A 9510-nucleotide genomic window follows, 5' to 3' on the forward strand; every position below is an offset into this window, starting at 1 on the left:
CCCCCCCCCCCCCCCACCACGCCCCCAATATCAACCACTCCGGAGGGGAGACGAGACGGCCACCCCGCCGTCGTTTCCGGTCCGCCCCCGCACGCCGGGCTGCCAGAACCGGTCGGAGGCTGGGCTGGCCGGCGGGCCGGGGCCGGGACCGGGACCGGCCTCGGCCTGCAGCAGCAGTCTGTCTCCGGACACGTGGCAGCCTGATCACCACCCCGGTCATGGTAGCCCTCCGACGAACGCGATCGCCAACCACAATTGGCGCCTCGCCTCACAGAGACGGAGGAGGCGGCAGTTCCCTACTGTCCCCCCGCGCCCCTACCCCTCTGCCAGACGGAGGAGGCATGCTTTGGCCATCCTGCAGGGGCGTGGGAGAGGAGACGGCGCGATCGGCGCCCGCCGGGGGAGGTGGGCGGTGTGAGGAGGCAAGGGGGATTACACGTGGATTTGGGGAAAATAGATGGGAGACAAAACCCCTGCATTGCAAGGATCGTACCCGGAGTGATGGCGACGCTGTTGCGAAGTCATTGGCGATGGTCAGATGCTGCGCTAGTGGGGCTGATATAGATGTGCGGTGAAGTATGAGAAGTCAAGTATCTCAGCGTCAGATGCAGTTGCTCCGTGAAATTATGAAATGAAGAGGAACCAGCCAGGTCCGCGTACATGTTTCGCGCCAATAATTTACGGATGGGTTTCTGGCAAATAAAGCATCCAATATTGTTTCATTTAGAACGATTTATGTATATGACTCGTCCTTTGTGTTTCCAGTCCATGTATATAAGGAAATGCAGCAAGCAGACATCCTTGATTTTTAAGTTTTTTAACAAAATTCCAAATTTGGCGTTCGGATTTTTGTTCAGATTTGGGAACTATTTGGGGTTCGAGAATGCATCGGCAAAATTGCGAAAAAGATCCCGGACGCGAAAGGACTGCTCGACACTATTTGAAATGGGGTCGTTCGCGCAAGACTGGGATTCTGGGAACCATGGCTCCGACCCTAGAATCGATTTGTGAGGTTTAGATGCCCATTCACATCAACATTCGCATTGATTTTGTTGTAGGTGCATCCACGTGGTGGCTGTTCTGCGCATAGCCGTAGAAAAAAGAAACACCACACAGAGATCTGTTCATATAAACACTAGTAAATCCGATTGAACGAGTTATCATTTTACATAATCAAGGATTTCCGGCGCCAGCGGGCGCGGACGGTGGCTGCGGGCAGCCGGCTCCACGCGACGGCGGTGTGGTACGGAAACTGCCGCTGACTGATGATTGGTCGGAGGCGCGTCAGATGCAGGGAACGGACGCGTCTCCAAACTTCCCGAATATGACGTTTGGAAAGACTCGGCGCGCGCCACGAATAAAGGACGCAGTGCATTTGGAGATTCAGGGTGTTACGCTATTGTAATATGCATTACCCCTATTGTGTGAATATGCATTACCCCTAGTGTTAGGGGTAATGCATATTGCACAGGATCCTCTAGTTCCATTTTCTCGTTGTGGTTTTTGCCCTTTGTATGACATTCTATTTCTGTGCGAGATTTCATTGTTGTCATGCTACAATGGGCGGGATGAACGGAACAAAACAGGACGATGTCCCCGATACCCCTATGCAACGGGACGACGTCCCCGATACCCCGATACTGCGGGACGATGTCCCCGATACCCCGATACTCCGGGACGACGTCCCCGATACCCGGATACAACGGGACGACGTCCCCGATACCCCGATACAACGGGACGATGCCCCCGATACCCCGATACAACGGGATGACGATACCCTGATACCCCGATACAACGGGACGATGCCCCCGATACCCCGATACAACGGGATGACGTCCCGGATACCCCGATACCGCGGAACAACGTCCCAGAGACGCCACGAAAGAAACGCTGTCGACCAATCGGCTGTCGTTTTATCCGATTTGCCAAGAGCCGCCAGCCAGTGGGACCAGGTGGCCAACCAATAGCGCTTCACTCGTTCACCGTGGTGCTCAGACGGGCAGTGGGGGTCTGAGTGTTGCCGGGTATCCAAAGTACTGTCTCGCGGGCTCACGCTTTGGCAGCCGAATTCATGGTGCGAGACCTGATGGTCTCATTCAGACCTAATTCATACATGACGGACCTGAAAGATAGTATTCCACATATTAGCGTGATTTTGAACCGAAATAGCCATCTTGATGATCATGCGGTGCTGTTTACAGCCCTGTCCTTATTGCGCAAGCCCCTCTAGTTTCTGAACTAATCGCCCATGACGATGTGCAGACTATTTCGTGGAGACCATTTCAAGCTCACCCAGGTATCCATGACGCCATAATAACGTCATCATGTGGCCTTCCATTAGTCATGCTGCGATCAAGGCCAAGCAAGGTTTAGTTGTCGAATCGCTCGTATCTGGCGTTCATGGGCGCTATTTCTAGATATAACAACTGTATTGGCTAGCAGTCATTGTTGTACAAGGTGCGATGACACAATCAAACACTGACACATTGAGGAGCGTGCTGACTTAACAGAGAAGTTGTGTTGTCTAGAGCAGTCTTTTCCACTCATAAAATACCAATAGTTATATATGGGCTTATTTTTTGAGACATGATGTTTGCTTCAATGCTTCAATATCTTTAAATTTGGAACCAACAGTTATATATGGGCTTTTTTCATGACGCATGGTGCTTGCTCCGATATCTTTAAATTCGGAGCATTCTCTTTAAGTGTGGGTTGTTAGCTTGGCAGATTTAAACGTCTTTGGCCCAATTTTCATGATAGCAATTGAAATCAAAGAACGACGAATTTTGCAACTCATCGTCAATTATACGCTCCTTATGGTGAAAACGAACTCCGACTTCGGTACGCCATACAACTACAAGCATCATCATTATTGACCACTAAATTGTGATTGCTGTTCATTCGTGCTCTGTCTTCGGCGCCCTCCTCGGACGCTCTGCGGGCCCTCGCGGTCGCACCAGTGCAGCGGACGGTGAGCAGCCGCGCCGGCCGGGCACAGCTCGCCGTGGCCGCCCGGTTTTGTCGTCGTTTCTCGGCCGGTGTTTTCCCGTTGAGAGTTGTCAATCGGTCTGGCCACGGTGAGCGCGTCGGCGGCGCGACAGCGAAGCGGACAAACGGCCACAGTGGGCCGGCGACGGCCCATGTTGCCGGAAGTTGGGCGTTTCCGCCAGCCGGCCGCTCCGGTTTGTCGCCTGTGGCCGCTGGCAAGCGACTGCTACTCTGGTCACCCAAACAAAAGGCTAGCTCGCGCTGACTGGGAGCCAGGGTGTTCGATCGTGGGGCGCAGTTAACGATTGCAGTCGCTGCGCTTTAAAACCATATATATATATATATATATATATATATATATATATATATATATATATATATATATATATATATAATAAAAATATATGTGTGTGTGTGTGTGTGTGTGTGTGTGTGTGTGTGTGTGTGTGTGTGTGTGTGTGTGTGTGTGTGTGTGTGTGTGTGTGTGTGTGTGTGTGTGTGTGTGTGTGTGTGTGCGTGCGTGCGTGCGTGCGTGCGTGCGTGCGTGCGTGCGTGCGTGCGTGTGTGTATCGCTGCATGAAGGCGACCACCGAAAAGATGATGAGGTCAAGGTACGAGATGCTAGATGCTGTTCTGCGCATGCGCATTTCATCCAAGCTAGGGGTGGTACAGGCCAGCAGGCCAGTTGCCCATTATGCATATCGTATTTGGTGTGTGTTACGTCAGTGTTACACGCCTTGAATGTCCTTACTAGCAAGAGGTCGTCCTTTCCATGAGTCGCACAGCATAGTACATGTGAACAGTTTGGTATCGAAGCTTCTCCCCATTGCCCCATCAACTTGATCTTAACGACTGTGTCTGCTCGCACATGCTCGGCACATAGGGTGGATGTGCTGCATTAACTTATGTTCACTTCGCTTAGCGACAGAAGTCGCCGTTTGTACGTCGGCCCCCTGAGCGTTCGCACTGGCTGCTGTGTGGCGCGGGCTTGATGGGCGCTGACAGCGCGCCGGCCGTGCCCGACAGGAGGACGCCGTTCGCCAGCAGCGAGGACGACAGTCCGGCGGCGATCCTGCGCCGGATAGGCGAAGGCCGGCCCGACTTCAGCTCCGGCACCTGGCCGTCCGTCTCCCCCGCCGCCAAGGTAGGTCGAGGCCCGCCGGCCGTCGCCTGTCCTGTGGAGGATGTGGGCACGCGGTGTGACTTGGCTGTGGTTTGTCGTCGGCTGTTGGACGCGGATGCTGACTGAGTGCGAGTACGGGTGTAGATGCGGATGAGGATGCGGTTACGGATGCGGATGCGGATACGGATGTGGATACGGATACGGATACGGATGCGGATGCAGATGCGGACGCGGATGCGGATGCGGATGCAGAGGTGGATGCGGATGCGGATGTGAATGCGGGTGCGAGTGTGGCCGATACTCCTCGTGCATGCTGGGTGCCTGCCAAATTCCTGCTCGCTCCAGAGCCAGGTAGCCGGCGTCTTGCACTCGTGTGTGTTAATTTGAGTGTTGGGTCCTTCCGCGACAAATTGACCGGAGGATAGCACGGTGCTCCCTTCAAATTTAAGGAACATATGTCTTACGTTATTCTACGTTTTAATTCTACGAAATTTGCATATTAGTTATAATTCCATTATATGTATTTTTATATGCTGCTTGCGTTAATTACATCTTACGTATTCTACCTTATGTATATTCTACTTTAATCTACATTAGGTTTATTATGCAGCCAAAACACAATTCTACAAGTTGTAGGGCCGCACGACTTGCTAGTTAGGAACTAGGAGCGAATGAAAATACGCAATGACGTCACGAACCCCTTTCTTCAACTTGATGTTGCGAAAACAGTTTGCGGAGTATAAGGTGTTTTCGTTATAAGGTGAAAACAGCTTACGAAGTGTAAAGTGTGCGGAAAGTTTTTGCTACTCAGTACCGCCACAAAGTCACTTAGACGTTCATCGGGAATTCGAGGACAGTGTATGAATGACGAGTGCGTATTAATCGACCATCCGTACTTGTCTATCACGAGTCGCATGGATAGCAGCGTTGTGCGCTCGAAGTCCTCGCAGCATATCGATAACTGTTATATGATATTAAGCTGGAGCGCAACATAAGAAGAAACGAACAACTGGTGTAAATTTGCATTCTCGTTTTCCGTATGGAGCCTGGCTGGAGCTCAACATAAGAAGAAACGAACAACTGGTGCAAATTTGCATTATTGATTTTCTTATAGAGCCTGGAGCCGAAGCAGTCACCTTGTGTGCCGGCGCAGCACGCGTGGGACCGCACACATGGAATTCGATGCAGCACGCATCCAAATCGACACCGTCTCCAAGTAAACCAAGCCAGGGCCCAAGAGGGGGTCAGTGAGTGTAGAATCTCATTTCCGAGAGGTTGAGGAAATGAAGACGCGCAGTTTTGTTGCTTTCAGCTGGTACCTCCAAGCAAAATGCTCATTAAAAAGAACCGGTTGAAATTAGTCGAAGAAGAACAGAATACCTGTTTGCGTTGCGTAGCGATATCACAGGGAGGGTCGTTCAAACCATCTGTCATCACCATGAATAGCATTTAATTTGCTAAATTTTTACAATTTGCAAAATTTCCGTGCCAAACTGAAGACACATGTAGGGCCGTTTGACCCGAAGCACCAATCAACAAGCAGGAGTGTACGCAAAATCACCGATAGTTACTAGAGAACTCTCTAAAGGGTCTGGTAGAAATTGGGGGTAAATTGCACACGGCTTGCTGAAAAGCATAGCTATCCGCTGTTTCGAATATTGGTGCAATCCTGTCAACGAGCAGGCGTGTCTGAGCCACAGAATCTACGGAGACAGGCTTCGGATCAGCAGCAGGGTCGAGCTCAGCCGCGGAGGTGCGAGCCCGGACTGCGAGATCATGAGGAAGTGCGAGCCCGGACCGCGAGATCATGGGGAAGTGCGAGCCCGGACCGCGAGATCATGAGGAAGTGCGAGCCCGGACCGCGAGATCATGAGGAAGTGCGAGCCCGGACCGCAAGATCATGGGGAAGTGCGAGCCCGGACCGCGAGATCATGGGGAAGTGCGAGTCCGGACCGCGGGATCATGAGGAAGTGCGAGCCCGGACCGCGGGATCATGAGGAAGTGCGAGCCCGGACCGCGGGATCATGAGGAAGTGCGAGCCCGGACCGCGGGATCATGACCCAGCGATCCATAATTGATTCATGACTCATGACTCCAAGGTGTACCTTGGAACAATTGCACATAATGATGTTTACATCTGGACAATTTTACGTTCGTTCGTAGTAGAACAGTTTTATTAATATGCCCATACAAATACTTAAAGGGTGAGATTGGCCTGTCAACTGCCTGCGTGTGCTCATCGGGTGAAGAATGACTGGTGGCATTTGTATGCAGTACTTTGTACAAAATAATTCCGCACAAATACTGAACATGCGTTCAGTTCATTTGCCGGGTTGACAAAGGCACCGCGTCCGTGAATGAATTGTTCGCCATTGGAGGGGGCTGTTCGAACGGTAACGGCTCAAGAAGAGACGAGGAAAGTCGTGTGCTGGCTCGAAAGCCGTACCGGAGCGTTTGACCATAATTCACTGACTTTCCAGAAAGTTGTTATTTTATTCGCACAATAGGTAATCTAAGAATACCATTGGAAAGCCCCTCTTCAGCGAGAAGCGACTGAGCAATATACATTCATTCGTGGCATGGCTCAGGACGGCGCCCATGGGCGCAGTAATGCCCAGAACAGGATCAATGGGCGCTGTATCACCATGCAGTTGGGGCGCCCTAAAGCCCAAATAACCAGCCGACCAACGCTTTTAAGGCGGCTTGTGACCTAGTCAGCAAAGTTTTCTGTATCATCAGCTATAGTTAAACCCACTCAATGGCCGCCGTATACATTCACCAGAAACAGGTGCTGCCCATGCTGATAAGTTTCCACCAAGTGCAAAACAAGGCCATTGTTGTAGCTACTGCTCCCTAACCCAATGTAAAATAGATGTAACTTACTCGAAATATGGCACCATACTGATAATTTGGGCCTTAAATGTGTGCTGCACGTCCTTAGGACCTTCCATAGGAAATTCCCATGCTTCAAAGTGTGTGTAAGGGTGGGGGTGGGGGTGGGGGGGGGGGGGGGGTACCGTCAAACCCCGGAGAGGGTATGGAAACATGTAATGCTCAGAAGAGGATAAAGTCCGGGTGTCACATATGTTCACATCCGCGCATATGCATGTTGCTGGTAAGGGAACAGGTGAATTATGGACGCAGTTTGTGCAATGCTCTGCGAGGCACAACACGGAGAGGTACACAATTGTGAGTTTCAATCACGCTTATCTGCCTGGCATATGCGCGCACACTATCTTTCTTTGAAAAGTCCTGTGATTTGTTTTGTAATCCACATAGTTTAACCTTATGCTTTTTTCATAGGCGTACTTCTCGTCTATGTGACAGCGGATAGAACGGAGCAAAGTTTAGAATATAGTGGGGAAAAAACGCACGAACGCTGAAGGAGCGCAAAAGCTACAGTTGTCATCAACTCTGGGCAAACATGTCTCAGTTGCAGTCACATCAATGAACATAAGAGTTCCAACATCCAAAATATTTTCTTGTAATGACTTAGTTGTAACAAAACGTACGGTACAGAACAAACAACCAAGGATTTGAACCTTTCGTTTTGCTGTTTCCAGTCACATCAATATGACAAATTATTGGCTAAGACATGAAGGAATGACCGGAAACACAACTTGCTACGATCCACTATAAACGGCTATTCTGGATCTGATGCTAGATTGCCACACACCATGTCGTTGGAAATAATTATTTGGCTCTCTGTCTCCGACTCGGCATGAATGACAGGTACTTAGGGTCGATGAAAATGCGTTCCTCATTGGTACCTTGTTACAGAGTCCCGGGTGGTTTCAAGGTGTAGATGACAATTTCCGACGCAGCGAGCAGATCGCGCCCGGTCACCCAGCACCGGCCCGGTCTTCTAATACGCACCTGCTCAAAGGAAATCAAAGGCACCATATTTTTTCCTAAAAAATGAGGTCACAGGTCCAGTGAGGTCAGTGTACGTAGTTGACCTTTCATGTTGCATTGATCCATGCTTCAAGACAATATAGGTGTTCGCCTTTCCGATGCACGTTTCCCAAGCGTGATGTTCCGTAACCGGTTTGCGCCAGAGCAAGCTGAAAATAAGGTTCGTGACGCCATTGCGTATTTCCATCTGCTCTTCGTCTCTTGCCGATGCGTCGTACGGTTTTAAAACTTGCAGAACCTTGCTTTGGGTCGTAAAATTACTTTATAGACCCGCCCTCGTCAAATTTGAAGGGTGCACTGCGTTGAAGTGCGCCTATCCGCGGTCAATTTGTGCCGGATGACCCTGCTGTTCGAGGTGTTCCTTCCGTGCTTCAGTGGAATAAGGTTCAGAGTGAAGTCCCTTACCAATGCGGTCTCATGCGTGTCTCTCTTGTTCCTAATACAACCACCAACACAGCTCCATGTGCAACTCTACCACAGCTTCATGCGCTCGCACGTACGCAGCTTCTGACACGTTTCCGTACGCGGCCTCCGCTAAAACTCCGCACGCAGCTACCAACGCCTTATGCAGCGCTGTACAGCTCTATAAGCAGTTCCAAATACAGTGCCGTACGCTGCTCATGACTTGGCCTTGTGCGCAACGCAGCTTCTATCCAGCTCCTATACATCCCCACACGCTGCGCCGCAGCTCGGCACGCAGCTTCTTACACGGCTCCGTTGCCCCCCCCCCCTCCCCCCGCCTCCTCGCAGCTCTGTATGCAGCCCCTAGTCGCCCCGCGGCTAGGCACGCAGCTCCTTACACGGCTCCGTTGCCCCCCCCCTCCCCCCCCCCCCGCCTCCTCGCAGCTCTGTATGCAGCCCCTAGTCGCCCCGCGGCTAGGCACGCAGCTCCTTTCACGCTTCGTGCAGGTGCGGCCGACGCGGGCGGCTGATTGTGTCGGTGGGCGGCCGGATGCTGGCCGAGCCCGTGGGCCGTGCCCAGCGTGGCTGATTGGACAGCCGGGCGGTGCACGTGCGTCCGTGCGGGCGTCGTCGCCCGCCCCAATCTGATCTGGTGAGCGCCGCGCGGCGTCGCTAACTGAGTCCAATCAGCGGTCGGCCGGCGACGCGCGCCGCCGACCGGTGGGAGGAGGAGTGGACCCAGCTGGGGAGGTAGCGGACTGAGCTGGGGAGGAGGTGGATCCAGCTGGGGAGCAGGTGGACCCAGCCTGGGGAGGAGGTGGTCTCAGCTGGGGAGGCAGCGGAATGGGCAAGGGAGGAGGCGGAGCCAGCTAGGGGAGAGGCGAACCCAGCAGGGGGAGGAGGCGGACCCAGCTGGGGAGGAGGCGGACCCAGCTGGATGAGGAGGCGGACTGAGCTGGAGGAGGAGGCGAACTGGGGTTGGGGAGGAGGCGGACTCAGCTGGAGGAGGAGGCGAACCGGGGTTGGGTAAGAGGCGGACGAAACCCAAGGGACAGGAGAGAGGCGTAAGTTTGAAGAAGAGC

At 52.4% G+C, this 9510-nt stretch overlaps 1 protein-coding gene across 1 annotated transcript in view; it reads left to right on the forward strand.

Moving 5' to 3' along the window:
- S6kII (Ribosomal protein S6 kinase II) overlaps positions 1–9510 on the forward strand; it is a gene marked incomplete in the record, with an annotated part of 223434 nt that overhangs the window by 150249 nt on the left and 63675 nt on the right. The window contains 1 exon segment of the mRNA XM_037225913.1: positions 4015–4132. Coding sequence (XP_037081808.1) covers positions 4015–4132 — 118 coding nt within the window.

This window comes from Pollicipes pollicipes, unplaced genomic scaffold, assembly GCF_011947565.3.
Source record: "Pollicipes pollicipes isolate AB1234 unplaced genomic scaffold, Ppol_2.1 Scaffold_5724;HRSCAF=6776_pilon_pilon_pilon, whole genome shotgun sequence".
Taxonomy (NCBI): Eukaryota; Metazoa; Arthropoda; class Thecostraca; order Pollicipedomorpha; family Pollicipedidae; genus Pollicipes; species Pollicipes pollicipes.